This window comes from Bubalus kerabau, chromosome 16 (genome assembly GCF_029407905.1).
Source record: "Bubalus kerabau isolate K-KA32 ecotype Philippines breed swamp buffalo chromosome 16, PCC_UOA_SB_1v2, whole genome shotgun sequence".
Taxonomy (NCBI): domain Eukaryota; kingdom Metazoa; phylum Chordata; class Mammalia; order Artiodactyla; family Bovidae; genus Bubalus; species Bubalus kerabau.
This window is the reverse complement of record NC_073639.1, coordinates 50,775,237-50,797,163: the sequence shown is the minus strand read 5'-3', so window position 1 is coordinate 50,797,163 and position 21,927 is coordinate 50,775,237. Positions and strand designations below refer to the sequence as shown.

Genomic DNA, 21,927 nt, shown 5'->3' with positions numbered 1-21,927 from the left:
CTCATCCAGGTCAGTGACCTGTGAGTGGAAGTGACGTGTCCTACTTTGGGGTGGAAGCCCTTTTGAGCCAGTGTCTAATTTGTTATGCTTCCTTTCCCCTGAGATGGAACATTCCAGACAGAGGAGGCTCAGCATTCCCGACTAAAGACAGTGTGGAACCCACTCCCTGATCCAGTCTGAGGTGGACATGGAGCAGGATCAAAAGAGAGAGAGACTTGTGCTGTTTTAAGCCCCTGAGATTTGAGGATTTTGTTACTGCCGCTGAACCTAGCCTGTCCTGACTGATACACTGCTGCTGGGAGTAGCAAGGGGTGAAATGACCAGAGTTGCCTCCTATTTACATTTTACTTAAACAAATCCAGTTCTCTAGAGAAAAATAATCTGATGCTTGTGGCATGTTTTACCTGCCCTTCTGCTCTTTGAGTGAATGTGAGATTAGACACAAAATCATGTTGTGCCCTCAGTTGCACATTCCTTCGTGATCTGCATGCCTCAGGATACATATTTTTTGGAAAATATGGCCACTGAGCCCAAAACAATGGCTTTATCTGGTGTTTCACCAAAACTCAGCTCCAATACTGGAAGGAAACTGGTGATGGAGGGGTGGCCCTGAGAGATGACACGCCCCCTTCCTAGTACATGTCCAAGGATAATTCTGTTCCTGTGTGGTTCCAGCCTTGCTGGTTGCCGGGGTGACTCTACTGCACAGAAGGTGAGTCCCAACCAGGGGCTCACAATCAAGTGGTCCTGTCCTCCTCACCCTCAGGCTGACCCAGCCTCAGGCAGGAGGCCCCCGACAGGACGTGCAGCACATTGGCCTGGTCCTGCTCTGATTCTGCACTGGCCCCGCCCACTCCTTCCATCCCCCACCCTCCTCTCCGGCATAAGGAAGACAGGCCAGCCCAGCAGGGAGTTTCCTCATTACCCTCACTCTTAAAGTGGCCCCTGCCATCTGCCAACAAAGAACGACCTTGAGGAGGACTTCAGGGTTGCGTGAGGAAGCCCCCTTGCAGGCATTCCTCCCATGGCCACTGAGGCCAGCATAGCAAGCATGCTCTAAGGATGCTGCCAAGTATGCCCGGCTAAGGAGCTGGTCATTGAGCACAATGGCTCTTCCAAATGCCTAAACAGAAGCCTTGGTGCAAACCTACTCTTGTACCAGGGTCTAGAACTCCCTTAATAGAGACACAGCCCTGTTTTGGTTTTGTTTGTTTTATTCTTAGTCAGCATCCATTTTCCTCCATCACAAATCAGATCGGTTTTTCCAAATCAATCTGGACGCCAAATGACTCAGGTCAATCACTGCTCCCCCTCCTGTGACCCATGAGCTTGCCCTGGACTAACATGTCCTCATGCTGTGCAGAAAGGAATTCACATGGAGGGAAGCCTGGGGCTGCTACTTTAAGAAGGGTCTGCTGACAAGTCAGGCTGCGCTACGACTGGGAGCGCAGTTTCTAAACCTTTCCCTACACCAGTGGGACAGGCTCCCTAGGTGACCAGGGCATTTCCCTGTAACTAGACTGTGGGCCCAACGTGGTTTGTGCTGAGTGCCTGCCTAGCTCGGGCAGTCTGGTATTCTGGCGTATGCTGGGCAGAGGTGCCCACATGACCAGTGCCCAACAGACCTTGTATGCTGTATCTACTCGGTGTCCTTGGACATCATCACTGCATCCATAGAGCTGCATTTTTGTTGTTGTTGTTGCATAGTGGGCACTCCAGGTGGTCTTCCTGGAGGAGGAGGGCATAGGATGCCTGCATGTGGATTCTTCAGACGCCCCATCTCTTTTTCCTCAGGACCCACTATGTGCTCGTCCTGTGTTTCTGTAACAGGTCTGAGCCAGGAGGACAACTCTTTACTGAGTCTTGGACTCATCAACCATGCTGGGGACCTGGGGACCCTGAAAATTGTGTGTGATTGAGCTCATGTGAGCCCTGAGCCACAGACCTCCCCATCCAGTGGGGATTGGAGAAAGTTGTTTCATCTTCAGGGCTCATGGCTCAAACTTCATTTCCAGGAAGCAGTCTTCTCTGATCATCCTAAATAGCCCTGGGTCACCTGCTCTCTTGTCACCTGACCGCTCGTGTCTGTCTGAGCAAGTGGCTCCTTACTCACTCATCTGTGCCCCTGTGTCTTATCTGTGTCCCCCTACCCAGAGGGGCTCCACATAGGGCCTGCCATCTGCGCAGCATCGCAGCCTCGGTACCTGAACATGGCCTGGGGAGTACCCTGTGCTCGGAACTTGGTGGTGGTGTCGGGGGGACCTCCCTCTCCCCGTCTTGTGTTTCATGGCCTCTTTGCATTCTCCCAATGCATGCGCAGGACGGAAAGGAGCGGGAAAGAGAGGTATGCCAAGAAACATTGTTCATCAAGATACATGCTGCAACACCTCATTTTAATAATAAAAAACACCCAGAAGAACTTTTCCTATGTTCTGACAAAAACTGGGAGAAATCTGGAAATTCCCTCCCTTTTGTGGAATTCTAAAGTAGGGTTCTGGCACACATGTCCTCTAAAATAAAAAAAATCAACTGCTTCCCCAGCCAGGAGAAAACTGGCCTGTGACCTGTTTAACCTTCACTGGAGAGTAAGTTCCCTAACCGAGTAGGGTACTTCATTGTCTACACTGGGAACTTCCCCTGAGGTTACATTAAATGCCTCTGTGATCAAGAAATGATCCCTCAGAACCACGCAGAGTGAAGTCTCCCCGCTCTCCACTCTGCTTCCTGAACACAAATGTGATGGGAACGCATTAACATTCACCGCGGATACTACTGTTGCCTTTGTGGGAACAAAAGTACCAAGTACATCACAATGTCATCAAGAGGTCACTGGATGAGAAGGGAAACAAGCGAAGTTGAGCAGCCCGCCTGGCAGATCCCAATGCAGACCCCAGAGCCAGGTCCCTGGGTCCAAGTCCCAGCTCGCCGCTTGGCTGGCTGATCCTCCGGGCACCTTGGCCGGTGTCATGTGCATAACAGGGCTCAGAGCAGGTGGGAGGGAGCTTACACTGATTCACACCCATCAAGGGTGGTGCACTGAGTATGCGTGGGAAACGCCGGCCGCCCCTGTACCATCCCAAGTCCTGCTATGCTGGTCACTCCCTCGGGTGTTGTGAGAGGCTCTGTCACACACCCCTGGCTGTGCCCAGCTGTTCCCAGCTTGCTAGCTGCACCTTCTTCTCCATCACGGCCGAGGTAGGAGGGAGGGAGGAAGTGAGGGAGGCACTTACCTTTTCCGATGGAGGGAGCCAGTCCGTTCATGAACCTTGGGAAAGACTTGCTGGGGGACGACGGGACGTCCAGGGAGGCCACAGTGCTGCCGCCCAGCAGGTCGATCTTGCCGGCGTGCTGGCGAAACTGCTCCAGATCCCGGGACAACAGGCTGAACTGCTCACTCTGCGTCCGGCATTTCTCCTCCAACTCCCGCACCTTGCACTGCGCAGGGAGACCCGGACACGCGGTTAGCGGGGGGCCCGGGCTTCTGGGGCCCCATGTGTCTGCGCACAAGTGTGTGTCTGTGCGTGTATGTGCGTTGCACGTGTATGTACAAGACTGAGTGTTGTGTGTGCATGTGTGGATGACAGTATGTGTGTGTGCATATGAAAGTGTATGGCCTGAGTGTGTTTGCACACATGTGTGCATGTGTGTGGTGGTGGTGGGGGTGGGGCTGCCTCCTGCCTCCACGTGAGAATGGTGGCTGAGCAAATCAAGCTTCCTGTCGGTTGGAAGCTTGGCCGTCAGCCAGATTCTCTCACAGGGCAAACGTGGGAAAGCACAGGTGCCAAGAAACCCTGCAAACACTCAGATCTCAGCCAACAGCGGATTGTTCTCGGCTCTGTGTGCAGCCCGGGCACTTTGTGGTTGGCACGCCTGACTGTAGCTGCTTGAAATTTGGAGCAGGAGGTGGTGAGAGCCCAGCTTTGGGGATGGCTCAGTTGCTAACTCCACTGATGCAGTTTTCTGGTGGAGGCTTCTGCCCCTAAACTGTAGAACCCCAGGGCACCCTGCTTTAGCATTAAAAGGAATTGCTACCCGCTCGCTTGGGTTAGCAACATCACTGCCATCTGCAGACACCGAGGATATTTAGGGAGGCGGGAGCGTCCCTGGGTACACATGGCAGGGAGGGTACCATGGGCAGCACCCCCATACACCCCCATCTTTGCCTGCTTCTGGTTCTCAGTTGGGTGAGCATGATCCTGCCATACTCCCCTTCCTGGAGAACCAAGATCCATACTTCCTACACTTCCTCCCCTGGAGCAAAAGCAAAACTCTGTCTCCTGCAACAGGAATTCCCTGCACGGGTCCACAGTTGGGTGCCCACCTGAGAAGGGGCACATAAACGGTCCACTTTGCCTCCTCCCCTGCTGTTCCCTTCGTAGCACCCTCCATTCTAGTAGCTCCCTGATTATTTCTCATCTCTCTCTTAGATCATTTAAGCACCAAGCTGTGCTTTCTGGTCCCCTGACAGATCCTCAATGCTTTGCATAATATTGGCACATCCTAGGTGCTCAATAAACATTTGCTGAAGCGATGAAGAGAGAGGACTCCCTGATTTGCAGGCATCACGCTCCTCGTGGCAGTGGCTTGTTCCATCTGCGTGGTGGTCCTGCCTCCTCTCCCTTCCTTTGTGATAAATGGACAATGTCATCTGCTGTATTATTAACCGTGTGCATCGTCTGACTTCCTCCACTAAAATCTCGGCTCCATGAGGGCAGGAATTTCTGTCTCCTTCTTTCTCACTCAGCACTCAGACTAGAGCTTGGTACCAAGTTGGGGCTTGAGAGATGTCTGGATTCATGTAGGTGAGCAGACAGGGATGTGGATGGTGGTAGAGTGATGCTGTCTTCTTCCTGTCTTCTTCCTCCCCACCTTCTCCCTCTCTGCCTCCACTGGTATTAAGCGTTCAGCTCCTTAGGCCAGAGTGAAGTGCTATTTATGTCTGAGATCATGGAATTCTGAAAATAGACCTAACAAATCCCAAACCTATAATTAATTTCTTTGATACATTAAAATAATTGGCAAGATTCTTTTCAAAGGCTGAATGAGCTTGGGCGTGATGGCTGTCTCCACCGAGGAAGACACAGAGGAGACACTGGGCTCCTCTGGGCACAGGTGTGGACAGGGAGCAATCTGCCTCCTGCCCGGGTCGCCCATCGTGAAGATGCAGGACGTGCCAGAAAGCATCTCTGACCCTAGGATGGCAACTTCAGATGCCTCAAGACCAAGCGCTCTGGTTCTTCTGGGCTCAGTCCTGAAGAGGACACTTTGCTCCAAGCTGAGCTTTTGCTCCAAGGTCCTCAGGTGGGGAAAAGCAGCTGCCAACAGCCTCGGGTTAGAAGGGCACTAGAAGAGCCCTGGGATCACCTGTTCATCCAGGTGTGCCACCAGCTGCCATGGTAGTACATGTGTGTGTGTGTGGAGGGGCAGGGTGGGGGTGTGAAGTGATTGTGGAAGGATATAACACTATTTAAACGGCCACATTCTCATTTTAATGTGCTTGAGAAAAATGCAACTGGCCATCAAATCCTTCATGTGTATGTCCTCTGTGTGTATGTAAAAATGACCTAACTCAAAAAACAGATTATTCATTGATGCCACTTTTGTGAAATAATAAAATTAAAGTGATGGAAAACTGATCAGTGGTTGTCAGGGTCTGGAGTTGGGGGAAGGGTCTGACTTTTAAGAAGTGACATTTCCCTGGTGGTCCAGTGGATAAGAATCCACTGGCCAATACAGAAGACACGGGTTCGATCCCTGGTCCAAGAGGATTCCACATGCTGTGGAGCAACTAAGCCTGTGAGCCACAATTATTGAGCCTGTGCTCTAGAGTCCATGATCTGCTATAAAAGAAATCACCATAATGAGAGGCCTGTGCATGACAACAAAGAGTAGCCCCCACTCACCACAACTAGAGAAAGCCTGCACACAGCAATGAAGACCCAGGGCACCCACCAAAAAAAAAAAAAAAAAGGAATATGAAGGTGTGACTTTGGTGGGGTGGAGCCATCTGTACTCCTGATGGTGGTATGTGAATGTATATGTACCATCAAATCCCATGGAATATATCACTAGAGGAAGGACAAAGAATGACTTTGTAGTTTGGCTACTGACACTGTGCCCGTTATCAACTGCCCAGTTTCAACAGCGTGCTCCACTCACCTACGATGCTATCCGTGGGGAGCTGGGTGAAATTATGCAGCAGCCATCTGTGCTATTTTTGTAACTTCTTGTGAATCTCACATTATTTCAAAATAGAATTTTAGAAAGTGCACAGATTTAAAGAAAATATGAAATAATTGTGTAGGTGGCAGACAGATACAGAGAAAACCTCAAAGGTGGTGGATGAACAGCTGCTGTGTGGGGACATCAGATTAGGGGCCTGGAGGGTTAAGAGCGGCCAAGGTCTCAGGAGCCCACATGGAGGTCAGGCATCCGAGGCACCTGGAAACAGCCCAGGGCAGGAGCTGATACCGAGCAGGGCCCTGTGGGGCTCCTGGACACAAAGCCTTTCTGTGTCCCCTGTTTCTTTGATTATAGGAAATAATCTTCATTCAGCCTCCATGACCTTCCCTGAGTTCCAAGAGGCAGATCCCAATAGTTGTTAATTAGGGAAGGGAGGGGTTGAAAGACCAGGGAGAAACGGTCAAGAAAAACAATAGTGCAGCCTTGGGGCAGGGTCCTGGTTCCCCATCAATGGATATACACAGTATCTTTGAGCTATTTTGCATATACTGAACTCCCTCCAGGTGGGAGAAGCTAAGGATTAATGATGGATGGTAGGCTGCCCACAAGCAGACCCCAGACCAGTTGGACCTGAGGTTGATGATGCTGACTGCCCCTTATCTCACCACAAACCCACCAGAAGAATGTCCACGAGCTGATCATGCCCTCTTTGAACTATTACTATAAAACTTCTTATACCCTCTCCAAGTGGGGGACACATGGTATTTCGAGGTGTGAGCCCACTGTGTCCCTCTTTGCCTGGCAAAGCAATAAAGCCATCATTTTTTACTTCACCCAAAACTCCAAGATTTGATTCAGCAACAGTGCACAGAGAAGTTAAACTTTTGGCATCTGAGCTCTTGATTTGCTTTTCTGGCAGAAAGTGGGGGTAGGTGGGGCACGGGGATGGCAGAGGGGAGACTGTGCTCCCAGCAGACCCTGGGGGACTCAGACAAAACCAGTGAGAGACGCTGGTGCTCACGCAGAGGCGATGGAGCACTGCCCATTTTAGGTACTACTGTGAACTCCACCTTCTGGGTATCACCGCTTTGCCAATCCGGGACCCGAGCTCTCGGAGGGTCTCCTTCCAAAGAGCAAATCTTTGCTCAGGGTCCTCTTCACTGATGGGGACTGTGGTGGGCAACTTCCCCTGGCAGCTGCCACAGGGTATGCCTGTAGAAAGGAGGGTCGGCTCTGATGTGAGTGATGAGAGGAAGGTCCTGGGAGTAGGTGGATCAGAGGTGATGTCTAACCATTGCTATAAATTGAACATCCACAGGGGTGGTGGGGGATGCCCATGAGAGGAAGGGAGCAGGGCAAACCCATAGCATCTTTGGGGACCATGGTGAACCAGGGCATGTTCGTTTTGTCTAGAGGAATGTCTACTTCTTAGCATCAGGACAGACCCATCCCGGGCAAAACTTCCAGTTTTCCAAGAGAGGCAAAGAATCTTCATTTTAATGTAAAAAAGAAAAAAATCTCTCAGCCATTAATAGTCAGAGGGTATGTCGAGGCTTACTGTCTGACATGGCTCCTGTAGAGATGGACATGGCCAGGGGGCTGCCACTTTGCTTAACATGACTACATGGGTAGCAAAGCCAGTGCCAGATCAGGTTGGGTTGGATGCCTCATGGCCCTGTGCATGGACTCCAACTGCACCCACCCGAGTACGAGACACACAGGACGACCCCCACAGAATCTGGGGCCTGCTGGCTCCGGCATTTATAGTTTACAGTTCTCCTGGATGGAGAGCATATACCCAGGGACTGGAACTTCATTCTGTGGCAACCGGTGCCAGAAATGAGAATCCCACCCCAGGTGTGGTCAATGCAGATGTTAGGAATGCAGATGTACACCAGGGGCAGCTGTCCCAAAGCTATACAACACCTATATCCCCCTCCAGCTCTAGGCATGCCCACTTGGTATGGGCAATGTCAGAAGAAAATTGGTAAATGATGAGCTTTTACCTAGGCCTGAAGCAGGGGAGATGTGGACGTTCATTGGTGAAATGAAAGGTACTCAAAATAAGGGGTATGTTAGTGCTACCCCACTCCTGAATGATTAGTGCATAAGGCTAGTATACTTTGGGGGCTCCCCACGTGGCTCCATGGTAAAGAATCTGCCTGCCAATGCAGGAGACGCAAGAGATGCTGGTTCGATCCCTGTGTCCGGAAGATCCCCTGGAGAAGGAAATGACAACCCACTCCCATGTTCTTGGCTGGAAAATTTCATGGACAGAGGATCCTGGTAGGCTACAGTCCACGAGGTTGCCAAGAGTTGGACATGACTGAGCAACATAAGCAAACACTGGTATACTTTGGGAGATGGACCCCAAAGCTGGGTCTATAAATGGTCCTCTGTGTGGATACTGATTCGGCAGATTTCTGGTTGCCCGAGGCCACCAGGACCAGGGTCTTCTCCTCAGTTTCTGTGGGCGCTGGTGGAGGAAGTTCGCAAGGGGACAGAGAAGAAGGAAGTGCTACTTTGTGCCTGCTCGTCAACAAGTGCTTTGTAATACATGTCTGCACATGTGTGACAGTGTGGTCTGAGACTTGCTTCCATTGTGATCTGGCAGTAAAATTGTAGGGCTAACCCTCTCTCACCTCACATTTCTACCCCAAAGATTCTAAGAGTCCTGTGTGATCACACCTAATTGTTTATCCCTCTTTTCAATTCCTTGCTTTGTTTCTCCTCTGGGTATCCGAGGACATGGCTTCAAGGCAATAAGGATGCTGGTTCCTAAAATTCGGGCAGCTGCCATATGCCTTTTCTCACTAATTTCAGGGGGAGAAGGTCTGAATGGCTAGTGGATGAGACATAGGGACCCAGGAAACCCAAAGAACGTCTCATAAGTGAGCGTTTCCTCTGGAGACTTCCCCAGGCTTTCCTGATGTTTCTCTCTTCCAGGAAGGAGGCAGGTTTTCCTCCAGGGCCTCCTCTGTGGACACACTCTCAGGGCCTGGCTGCAGCTGGCAGAGGCTGGGTCTCTGATGCTGAGCCTGGCAGCTGAGGCAGAGTTCCTTCCATGACTCCCGAGCCGCTACCAGAAGGAACCAGTACCAAGTGATGCAGAAAGAAAACAGCAACCCCCCTGATCAGCCCTGGTCGGCTTATTGGGATGTCAATATTGACCTCAGGATGCAGGGCACCATCCCTCTGGCTTGGGTGGCAAGGCTGACGGGGCAGAACCGCGCCCACATGAGTTAACCCAGCTGCTTGCATGTCCCCATCCCCAGCTCTGCTCCCTCCACCCCAGAGACCCACCACCTGCAGCATCAGGAGCGGAGGGTGGCTGCGTTTCTGACCACAGCAGGAACAGATGGCACAGTCATCGGGCAACTAAACTCTAATTGGGATAAACAGTGGAGACTTGCAAATTTGGCTGTGAGTATTTATAAAGATGAAGGAAAATACATCCAAAGACATGCCTGTTAGCACTCCCAAGGTCCTCTGCTCTGGGTTTTTCATCTGAAAAACTTTTGGGCTTTGAAAAAGGCAGCGAATGAGTAGGGGGTAGTGCCCTCTAATGTGTCCAAACCAGGACCGTTTTGAGAATCCAGGGACATGGTGAACTCTCAGTACTTAACACAGCAAAGTCGGGGGTCGGGGGCATCCTGGCAGGGCTGGGTCGCTGCGTAGCAGTGATTCGGGAGTAAGCTGTTCCGTGCAGTATCTTTATGTGTGAACAACTTTTGTGATGCTATTTATTATTTACTGAAAACCTGCTATGTGCTGGGTCCTGCTGGGGGCTTTCTATGCATGACTGCTGATGGCCAGAGAGACTCCAGGGGTAAATTGATGGAGCCCGTTGTATGAATGAGAAAAACAAGGCCAGATGGACTAAAGACCAAGGTCACATACCCAGGAAGTGGCAGGACAGATGTAAGCCTGTCTGACTCCAGGCTCTGGGCTGTGTGTAGATCTCCAACCTTCCTCTCACTCATTCAGGGGACCTGGAGGCAAGTCACAGAAGCACATTGGGCCTCAGTCTCTTCATCTGTAAAATGGGGGAGAAACTTGCCTTCCAGGACAATAACAAACTATTAAGTCCAGACTCTCACAGGCACGGTAGGGGTCCATAAGCAGAAGCTAAGATCTTTTGTCCTCTATGGGCAACAGTTAGAACTGGACATGGAACAACAGACTGGTTCCAAATAGGAAAAGGAGTACGTCAAGGCTGTATATTGTCACCCTGCTTATTTAACTTATATGCAGAGTACATCATGAGAAATGCTGGGCTGGAGGAGGCACAAGCTGGAAGGGAGGTGGGAGGGGGGTTCAGGATGGGGAACACGTGTATACCCTTGGCGGATGCATGTTGATGTATGGCAAAACCAATACAATATCATAAAGTAAAAAAATAATAATAATAATAAAAATTTAAAAAACCCTTTGACATAAAAAGACAAAAAAAAGATTGCTGGAAGAAATATCAATAACCTCAGATATGCAGATGACACCACCCTTATGGCAGAAAGTGAAGAGGAACTAAAAAGCCTTTTGATGAAAGTGAAAGAGGAGAGTGAAAAAGTTGGCTTACAGCTCAACATTCAGAAGATGAAGATCATGGCATCCAGTCCCATAACTTCATGGGAAATAGATGGGGAAACAGTGGAAACAGTGGCAGACTTTATTTTTGGGGGCTCCAAAATCACTGCAGATGGTGACTGCAGCCATGAAATTAAAAGACGCTTACTCCTTGGAAGGAAAGTTATGACCAACCTAGACAGCATATTCAAAAGCAGAGACATTTCTTTGCCAACAAAGGTCCATGTAGTCAAGGCTATGGTTTTTCCAGTAGTCATGTATGGATGTGAGAGTTGGACTGTGAAGAAAGCTGAGTGCTGAAGAATTGATGCTTTTGAACTGTGGTGTTGGAGAAGACTCTTGAGAGTCCCTTGGACTGCAAGGAGATCCAACCAGTCCATTCTAAAGGAGATCAGTCCTGGGTGTTCATTGGAAGGACTGATGCTGAAGCTGAAACTCCAACACTTTGGCCACCTCATGTGAAGAGTTGACTCATTGGAAAAGACCCTGATGCTGGGAGGGATTGGGGGCAGGAGGAGAAGGGGACCACAGAGGATGAGATGGCTGGATGACATCACCAACTTGATGGAAGTGAGTTTGAGTGAACTCCGGGAGTTGGTGACGGACAGGGAGGTCTGGCATGCTGCAATTCATGGGGTCGCAAAGAGTCGGACACGACTGAGAGACTGAACTGAACTGAAGATCTTTTGTCCTCTATGGGCAAAGGACACTACCAGAAGTCAGTTAACTAGAGACTCTATCACCCTTGCTTCTCAGATGGCATCATGGTGTTCTTCTAAATCTCTTCAATTGTATGTGATTCTTTGAGACCCTCTGGACTGTAGCCCACCAGGCTCCTCTGTGCATGGGAATTCTCCAGGCCATGTCCTCCTCCAGGAGATTTTCCTGACCCAGGGATCAAACCCATGTGTCTTCTGTCTTCTGCATTGGCAGACGAGTTCTTTACCATAGCGCCACCTGGGAAGCCCTCTTTCATGGTGATGTCCAGTTAAGAAACACCCTCCACTGCCAGTTTCCTACCTACACGTGCACCAGCTCTTGCATGTAGCTACATATACACAGACAAACCCCATCAGTTCATCTAAACTGGCTCTGCATTCCAGGACAAGTGACTGCTCTGAACTCTAGAATCTTTACAGGATGATGTCATCTTGATACTAAAATGTAACAAAGTAATAACCAAAGGGAGACTCTGGTGAAGATGACTCTTTAATGCTTTGCATCCTATAATGTATTGATTCAGCATTATTAAAATGCAATGTCTTAAAATGTCTTAAACATTTGTTTTAGTTCACATGATGAATGCCTTTATCAAATCCAACTAAAACGTAGTGAATTCTGCACTGGTGGGTCTGGATCATTGGAGTCTTTTGCTTCGGTACAGACATGCATTCGGCACAGAGGTGCCCTGTGTGCAGATAAATACATTTCACGGGTGGGACCTCAGAACCCAAGGCTGCCTGTTGACTGTAGCTTCTGCCCTCAAGGTACCAACTGCGGTGAGATGGGGAGCATTAGGGAGATGAAGCTGGTGTCAGAAGGTGAGCCCCCAAATATCTGAGCATCCCAGTTTCTTTGTTCCTAACAACCTTGTCTTCCAGCTAAGACTCCTGGGTACAGGGTCGCCAAAGTTATTCCCAAGAGGCAGAGAACCCATGCCCACCAGAATTATTGGGGGAAAGAGAGTTCTTAAGAGATTTAAATGCAAAGCATTAAGTTTAAGCTTCTTTATCTGAGCACTTCTCAGATTCTCAACTTGGCTAATATTGTCACACTTTAGCAGCAAAACTGCACTGCCTCATAAGGACTCCAGAATTCAGATGTGGCAGAGCCGTGCCACAGGGCCCCCACTCAGGGTGACTGCTCTTCCTGGCCTCTCCTGCAGGTCGCTAGCTCTGGCTGGTGACCCAGAAACAGAGGTGACATCTGTTGCCTCTATAGCTGAGACATAGAAGAGCTCTCCCTGCCACCACGGTGATCAGGAAGCCATACGCTCTGGCTGGCACAGCCTCAAGATACAGGGATCCTGGATCCCTGAGTTACCATGTGGAGGGGAGCTTCATGGAGGATTCCCATATCTGCAGTGGCAAGAAATGAATCCTTGTGCTGAATGCAAGATTTTGGTGTGTTACTACAACACACCTGCGCCTAACCTGACTTACACCAAGAGACCAAGAGATCAGAGACTAAGGTCATCTGTTTGATGGGACAAAACAGATTTATTTAACCACAAGGACACTCCCTTGCCAGATGATCGCTGACCACCTTAACACAAGACAGGCAGCAGCATGGTACCTGAGGCCTTGTTGAGGGATCCGTGGCAAAGTTTTCATTTTAATTGTCTTTAAAATCAGGGAAAAAAATGAATATAATAATAATGAATCTAAGCTGGATTACATTCATCTTTGTACCCAAGCAGATGTAAAATATAATTTTTAATATCTTAAGGGAGGAAGGGTCCTATGAAAGCAAAAGGAGCCCAGGACCCATAGAAGTCACTGGGCAGCCCAGATGCTGACCCCCACCTTGAGATTCAGGGCCCTATCTGCTCTTGGATGAGACTCGGGGATGAATGGAACCTGTTCAGGTTCTTTCTGGCATCACCTGCAGGTGGACGCCTTGGTCGAGGAAGTGGCCAACAAGCCCTGGGAGCCCTGAATAATCAGCCGCAAAGCACACAAAGCCCTCAGTACTGACACCCAGGTGGGCACCAGCTCATCATGGGCGAACATGCCCCTGCAGTGGATCCCGGAGCTCACTGCCTCCCAACCCAACAGGTGTTACGATTTATCAGCCCTACAGTCATAGACCATTTCTTCTTTGCACTTGACTTTCTCAGCGACTTGATATGGTGTTACCTGTGGACCCTCAGGGCTCTTGCTCTGCTCTTAGGAGCTGTGTGTCCTTGGAAGGTGGCTCAGCATCTCTGTGCCTTGGTTGTCTCGTTAGTGAAATGAGGAGGATGCTATCAACCTCCATGGGGGGTATTAAAAAGATTAAATTTCATCACACTTGTCACTCGTGACCACACGATGTGCACTCCTATCTCCGCTGATGCCCAGAGGTCAGGGTGAGCTGTCTGCCCACTGTTTCTGAGTCTGGCTGCTGCAGGAGCTGATCCACCTTTTGGTGGCAGGAGAGCTGACCCTGCTTTGCAGGGAGGTCAGGATTCCTAGGTCAGAGGATGCTGCCATGCAGTGGTGGAGATTATGGATTCTGGCGCCAAACTCCTGGGGTTGGCATCCAGACTCTGCCCCTGGCTATCTGCCCCTGAGGCTTTGGGAAGTCATTTCTCCTAATCATGCCTCAATTCCCCTTGTTGTCATGGATATGAGAGGGACAATATTTCTGTCATCTCCTAGGTAACCCACAGATGCATTCTGAACAATGCCCAGTTGAGAAGGATTCAATAAACCCTGCTATCGGCACTGTTGTTGTTGTTACAGCTGTTTTCTTTTGCTTCTTTGACCTGAACTAATTTTATAAAGTGTCAAGGAAGGTACGTAACTAGCACCTGCTCTTAGGCTGTTAGGTTTTCAAGCAGAGCTCTCCGTTCCAATTCTGAAAAGGTGTTTTCAGTTGACTCTTGATCCTTGTCTTTGCTCAGCCTGCCAAGCCAGCCCAGATCAGTCCTTGGGTGTCCTGACCAGGAATAAACACACCTCCTCTCACCCACAAACATCCTGGCTGCTCACTCATCAGAAAACAGGACTGAGACGTCCACAGAACCAGATGTGTGCATGTAAGTGTTTCGAGGGCTTTTAACCTAACGCTACTTCCAGGGCAGCCCTTCTCTATCACTCTGTGTTATCCCTAGCTGTGTCTTTCTGCTCAGTAGAGGATCTCACTAAAGTCAGACAAGGAAAACATGAATTTCCAAATGAAAAGTACACTGCCTGCTAAGGATGTTCCTGAGGACCCAGTGGGTGGGGACTCGCTCAGGTTGTTCCTGGTCAACACTTCCAGTTGCTAAGGCGCTGAGCCAGGATTGGCCAAGATTCCCAGGTGCCCTACTCCTTCAGCTACTTATCCTTCCTGTAACCAGCCTAGCAGACTCTCTAAACAATGCTTCTTAAACTGCTCACAGGGGTTGGGTAAAACACAGACATCTGTGCCCCATCCCGAATTTCTGCTCTAGCAGGTCACAGGCAGAAGCTGAGGATCTGTGTTCTATCGAGCTCCCGGGTGATGCAGATACTGAAGGTCCGGAAAGCGCACACTGGGTCTGGGAAGCCCACGTTGAGAACAACCCAAGAGTGAGGAAAGTCAGCATCAGTTCTACAAATTCACGGCCAAACTCAGAGTTTTGGAAAAGGCTCAAAACCCTGTTTGGAGAGACAGTTCATCTCCCTTCTTCCCCAGGTGGCTGCCTGCAGGAAGAACGAGGAAGGGCCCCTCCGCTGCTGGAGAAGCCACTGCCCGCCCATGACACAGGATAGCAAGGGGCCCACTCAGGTGCAAGGCGTGAATACTGATGACCCACGGAACTCCGGGCTCTCGGCTGTGCAAGCACGCGGCTGGCCCGAGGGCAGAATCATCCTGACAGTTCTCCTCCCTGTGGTCATCTGAATTCACAGAACGTCCTTCCAGCCTGAGAATGGAAGCCGGCTCTGCTGGGCTCACTCATCACTCACGGTGGACAGAACCCTGGGCCCCAGTGCCTGGATTAAAGCATCTCCCTGGGGCAGAACTCCCACGAGCAGCTCCTTGGCTCCCTCAACCCCAGGGAGACCCGGGCACCCACGACTGCATCAGAAGCTGCCCGTGTTCAAAGAAGAGGGAGATGGAGCTGGCCCAGGGGCGCACGGCCTGTCCACTCATGGGAAAAAACTTCACCAAGCACATGGGAGGGGAGGACATCACTCGCTAAAATACCTGCATGCTGTCCAGCGTGTTCTGGGTGAAGAGCAAAGCAAAACACAATGACGGGAAGACGTGGTGAATAAAAGAAAACCCAGGTTCTCAGCCCATTTGCGTGGCCTTCTCCGTTTTCCCAACCAAAGCACATTACACCCGTCCCCCATGTGTCAGGGCCTGCACCCCGCACCAGCGCCGGGCGACGCGACCTCAGCGGGGCTGCCACAGAGCGGCAGCTCAGGAGGCAGATTAAAACAACACAGACCATCAGATCGATGGGCTTGGGGTGAAGAGAAGGAAAGAAGCTGGACTTCCAGCCAGGAGACTATGCAAATCAAACTGCGGTGGGCGATCCTGCGAGGGGAATGAAATGCTGTTTCAGGGAGATGTATGGCCATTGGGACGTCTGTTTCCACTCTCTCGGGTTATATATTTTCCCACCTGCTATTTATCACTCGCAGCCCTCCAGATATTCATTAGCTAATGGACGCTTTCAAAAAAATCAATTTTAATATATATGATGATAATGATGAAACCGTTTCCTGGGGGAGGAATAGATTTTAAAAGGCAATGTAAGAGATGCACATATTCTGTTTTAAGTGGTTGTGCAGCTGCCCCGGGGGACAAGAGACAAGGTCATCTTAAAGAGGACAGGCGCTTCCCATATGCAGAGACGCAGGCCCAGGGGAGAGGCCCTCCTGGCCTTTCTGGATGGAACAGAACTAGGGGAGGAGCGTTTGTGGGGCCACCCCATGCTGTGCAGCCACCCCTCCTGTTGTTGTGTCTTGAGTGAGGGGTCAGTAATTGGGGGACCTCTGTCTCCAAAACGGAGATTCCTTATGTCCATTTATTATACATGAGGCATACAGACTGCAAAGGCCCCTCAGGGGACCCCAGGAGTTTCCTCCATTCCCGAGGATATGGGAGGCCACCAACTGGGGGCAGAAGAGTGATTCTGACACGTCACCTGCCTCCTGCCAAGCCCCCAGCATCAGAGCCGGTGAGAAAGGCCTGCAGGTGGCTGGGGAGGGTGACTCCCGCTGTGCTCACAGGGACAGTGCCTGTGGCCGCGCCTCGACCGTGTTCACTGCTGCGACTCCCTTCGCTGTCCTTTCTCTAAATCTGAAAATGCCTCCCCAGATGCCAGGTATTTCCTCAGGCTTAGCGCTATCCCTTAAAATACCCTCATTCACCTGACACCCGTAGAAATGATCCACTTCCCTTTCTCCTGTAAAGAAGCAGGCTCACCCTCCCTGCTTCTCATCCAATCAGAGGAGAACAGAGCACCTCTGAGACCCACAGTTCTGATGCTGGCTGTGTGGTCACAGGAAAACTGCTTAACCTCTCTGCGCCCCACTTCCTCACATGTAAAAATGGGACTCATAATGATATCGATCTGATAGTGTGCTTGCATGGACAACGCGGGAAGATGTGTAAACGGCAGGAGTAACGGGTACCCAGTGGGCACTCAGTAAAGGTCGGTTACGACTTCTACAAAGCATTAACACAGCATGCCCTGAGCTCACCCACCCCCGGCAAGAAAGCCAGCAGGGCTGGCTCACTTACCTCTAGCAGCTGCACCGCACCTTCATGTTCTTTCTTAGCTTCAACCTGAGCCTTTTGGATGATGAAAAGAAAAAGACAGAAGAGTGAACGTTTACAGTGGGAAAAAGGCAGCAGAATTAGAAATTAATGTCAAAGTTAATCAGGGAGTGTGGGTCATTGATATTCATTCTTCTAACAAGCCCCAGCATTCTCAGGGTCTAAATCAGTTCTCATTTTTTTCCCCTCCTTTGGGCAAGATGGAATGGATTGGGGTTGGGCTTGACGTTCTTTGTAAAAACTGAAAAGCACCCCCTCATCTAGCAGAGAATGGAGAGGCTGGTGAGATTGGGCTGCTGCATGAGGTGGTAAAGAGCCCACCTTCCAATGCAGGAGATGTAAGAAAAGTGGGTTTGATCCCTGGATTGGGAAGATCCCCTGGAGGAGGGCATGGCAACCCACTTCAGTATTCTCGCCTGGAGAATCCCATGGATGGAGGAACCTGGCAGGCTGCAATCCATGGGGTCGCAAAAGTCAGACACAACTAAGCACATGACAGAGAAGAAAGAATCCACCTGCTAAACTGAGATTTACATTCAGGATTCTCAGCTCTGGAGGAATATTTTCTCCAGGTGGCTGGTGAATAATAAAGAGAAGAGTTGGATATCATAAATAAGCCAGTGAGAGCTGTCTTAACAGCTTCTACTTCTCACTTGAAAACTTCCATTAGTCGGAAAGAGGGAAAGGCTTGGCTTCCCCAGCATGGACTAAAAGCGAGAAGTAGCCTGATATTTCCATAGTGTTCATTCATATGCATTTCATTCTCACATATTTCCAATGAGGCTTTTAAGAGCTGGGGAAGTGAATAGAACCCAGCAAATTAACTCGACCATTCTTGAATCCAGCTCAGTCTTCAAAGGCTCAAAATTGTTCCTTTCAAAGCAAAAACAAGAGCGACAATAAATCATGAAATGGGGTTGGAGGGGGGGAGACAAAACAGCTAGAGAACATACAGGGATTATATAAATAACACCACCATTGAGCCACTTGAGTCAAAGATAGTTTTCAACTGGCAGAATGAAAAACAACCAAAAACCCCATCACAGGCTGTTAAAACACAGCCAAGCTGGCAGTAACAACTTCGTTTCTGGCTTCAAGCGCAAATCAGGAGTTCGTTTTCGTAGGCTACTTGTAAGCTGGGCCATTTGGGCAATCAGAATAGATGGCTAAAATTAACAGTTAAAATTGGCAGCGCTGAATTCTTGCAGAATCTAGGCGACAGCTTCAGCGAGGCTCATTTTGGGGGCCACTGCCAACACATGGGGAAGCTGAGACCTTCATGGTTTCCTACAGAACACATTAGACTTGAGAGGGACTCTGACTCCTAGGGAAACCCACAGTCCTATGGTCAGAAGAAGGGGCCTGTCATCCAGAGATGAAATGTCCAGGGGGTGAGTTAACATGGCAGCAAACACATCTATTTCAGGGGGAGGGGTAGCTGTTCAAAAGGGACATAGATTTCCTGCTGCCAAAGCTTTGGACGTTTGGCTGGGACAGACTGTGCATGTAACACTCAGAGTAATAAGCTCCCAGGCACCTTGGTGATGGGGTTGGGAGTATGGATGCTGGGTGGGATGAGATGAGAGTGGGTGGGGGTCATTTACAGGTGCTGTTAATATCAACTCCACAGAAAAGACAGTGAGATTCATGGAACTAAATGTACAGATCTTCAAATCAGGTCCCCGGGTTCCACAGAGCTGAGCAAGCCATGAGCGTCGATCAGTATCCCAGGCATGCTTCGCAGGAGAAATCAACACACTGAATGAACTCAGAAGGTCAGCTTGAGATGTCCCTGTTATCCACACACAACAACTAAATCCAAAACATGCAAAGGAAGCATTTGACATGGAGGCAAAGCAGTTTTATGAGCTGCAGGGTAAGTTTGGTTTCTATCAGCAGTGAGCATGTCAATAATGGCCTTAAGCCTGGGAGCCTTTGTTTCCCGCACGGGAGGAATTTAAAACAACAGTAGCATTTGCAGATGAATTTTAAATGTGGACAATTTTGCTCATGCACTGAGATTATAACTGCTACTTGTAATAAGATGTGAATGTAACCCACACAGGAAAAGGAAGCAGTTAGAGCGACTGGACTCTGCTCACTGGTTCCCTAGAGAGACACTAGGGTTCTAGTGTCAGGCCTCCAGGGGACCTGGACCATGCTGTCTAACCTCAGGTCCTGCATCTGTGAGGGGACCTGCATCCCACAGGTTACAGTGAGAGCTGATTGCTGTCACCACTCACACATTCAATAGACACTTACCAAGGATGGCCTGGAACTTACCATCAGTTATCCTGGTAATGTTACAGGACCAATTGATGGAGTCTTACTAGGTCTTTGCTGCATTTATTCATTCATTCATCCATATTCATTCATTCAAAGTTCCTGAGTATCTCTGTTCATTCATTCATTCATTCAAAGTTCCTGAGCATCACTTGTTGACTACCTGCTCTGTGTCAGGCAATGTCCTGGGAATGCAGACACTCCACTTGGGATGCAGACAACAGGCAAAGAGGTACAACAATGAGCAGGTGGCATCACTAAAGGGGGTGAGTGGCAGAGAACGCCAGAGCAGGGCTGATGAAGTCCATTCAGGCAGGGCAGCGGGGCAGAGACTTCCATGACAACAATAAGCCAGCTCTGTCATTATTTTGGGGTCCAGGCATTTTCAGGGAAGAGCAGAGAGGGGGATATTTGGGTCACAGAGAGGAGGCCAGTGTGGCTGCAGGAAGGGCGACAGGGCAGGAGGAGTCAGAGGTGGGCAGGGCTTTAAATAAGATGACAGATGTCTGCCTAGTACCGGGCCCAGAATATGCTACATTGAAAGCAAATGTTCATGTTGTAGCTTTTATTATCATTGTCATTGTCCATAGCCTATATTCACAGTCTGGCTCACTGCTGTGTTCTTAGCCGTCACATAGCCGACATGCGATGCTCAAGGACTGTTTGCCGAATGAATGAAAATGAGGATTCTCGGCCAAGCTCCTGGTTCAGTGATCTCCATGAAGCAGGTGTCCTGTGGAAAAGTCCTCGTAGACAGGACTCTATCTGCTTGGACTTCTTTTTTTAAGCTTACATCTCCACCAGCTACCAGAAATAAGGGTTGGCCAATGGTCTTATCTCACCTTGACTCCCTCTAGAGTAGCCTTGGGCAGCTTGATCATTCATCCATTCTTCAACTCAACAGGTGTTTTCACCTGCCCACTATTCCCCTCGCTCCTCCCAATCACCATATTGAGTATAGGGAAGAGCTGAACTTCCAGGGAGGAGGGAAGAGGTTCCCTGGAGAAAGTTCTGACATCAGCTGGGTCCCTGAAAGCCAGGACCTTCCTTAGGGTGGCCAAGTCCAGAGGTGAGGCTGAAACCACAAAGCAATCTCCAAGGACTACACAGTAGCAGAAAACCGCTTACATTTCATGATAAACCCCTGGGCTTCCTTACACACATGCTGTCCATATTTCAGGATCTGAGAAGAAGCAAATCCCACAAAGTACAGAGTGGTGTCAAGGGAATTCCTAAGATGATGGTGAAGGGCGATTCTAGACCCAGTGTAGCATCCAGCCTCTGGGGCAACCAGCCTGGACTGGAAGATGAGGCCGGGCTCCAGGCAGGATGTCTCAGAGGAAAATGGAATGAAAACATCCCCCGAGGAGTCTGGTTGACTTGAGAGAAATTTTAACACTCTGGCAGAAAGTTTGGGAATAAGAGAGTGATGAGCACACAGAAGACTGAGCAAACACACAGAAAGAGGCAATTGACTCCAGGGGAAAAGGAAAGGCTGTACCAAAAAGGAAACACTGCCCTTTGCAGAGCCTGGCAGGATGTGCAGAGCATGCCTTGCTGAAGACGGAATGGACTTCAGCTAGGGACAGGACATTTCAGATCATCCAAGCTGGACAACCAGTTGGACAAAAGAAGTGGGGTTCAGTGGAATCCAACTTGGAGATCCACATGTGGGAGTTGGCACACAGATGGCATTCACACCCATGGAACCAGACAAGGTCATGGAGGGAGCAGTGGAGGTCAAGAAGAGATGTGGGAGATTCCCGGGTGGCTCAGTGGGAAAGAATCTGCCTGCCAATGCAGGAGACACAAATTCCATCCCTGATCCAGGAAGATCCCACATTGCTGCAGAGCACATAAGCCTGAGCACCAGAATTATTGAGCTCGTGCTCTAGAGCCTCGGAGCCACCACTTCTGAAGCCCATGCACCCTAGAGCTCGCGCTCCACAACAGGAGAAGCCACCACCATGAGAAGTCCAAGCACCGCAACCAGAGCAGCCTCCACTCACTGCAGCTAGAGAAAGCCCTTGTGCAGCAAGGAAGACCCAGCACAACCAAATAAATAAAGAAAAAATTTTAAAAAAGAGACGTGGATGGCAGGCTGAGCCTTGAGGATGCTTAGAGGGCTTCTGTGAGGAAGGAGAAAACTGGAAGAGAGTAGGATCCTGGAAGCCTAGGGGTTGGGGAGACAGACCCTCTCAAAATGTGCCTCTGGGTCAAAAAGGAAGAGCGCAGGACATTAACCACTGAGCAGGATGTCCATGCACGGGTGACTTAACAAAAGCCATGGCATTGGCGAGATGAAGCTGGGTCCCACAGGAGTGCATTCAAGAAATCCTGTACTGGGATTTGCAGCAACACGGATGCAACTTAGAGATGATCATACTAAGTGAAATAAGTCAGAGAAAGACAAAC

The 21,927-nt window shown here is 49.8% G+C and overlaps 1 protein-coding gene across 1 annotated transcript in view; it reads right to left on the bottom strand.

Moving 5' to 3' along the window:
- RIMBP2 (RIMS binding protein 2) overlaps positions 1 to 21,927 on the bottom strand; it is a 117,986-nt gene that overhangs the window by 57,224 nt on the left and 38,835 nt on the right. Inside the window, exons 3-4 of the mRNA XM_055550208.1 lie at positions 17,194 to 17,244; positions 3,231 to 3,435 (exon numbers count right to left, since the gene is read on the bottom strand). Of these exons, the coding sequence (XP_055406183.1) occupies positions 3,231 to 3,435; positions 17,194 to 17,244 (256 nt within the window). The remainder of the gene's footprint in view (positions 1 to 3,230; positions 3,436 to 17,193; positions 17,245 to 21,927) is intronic.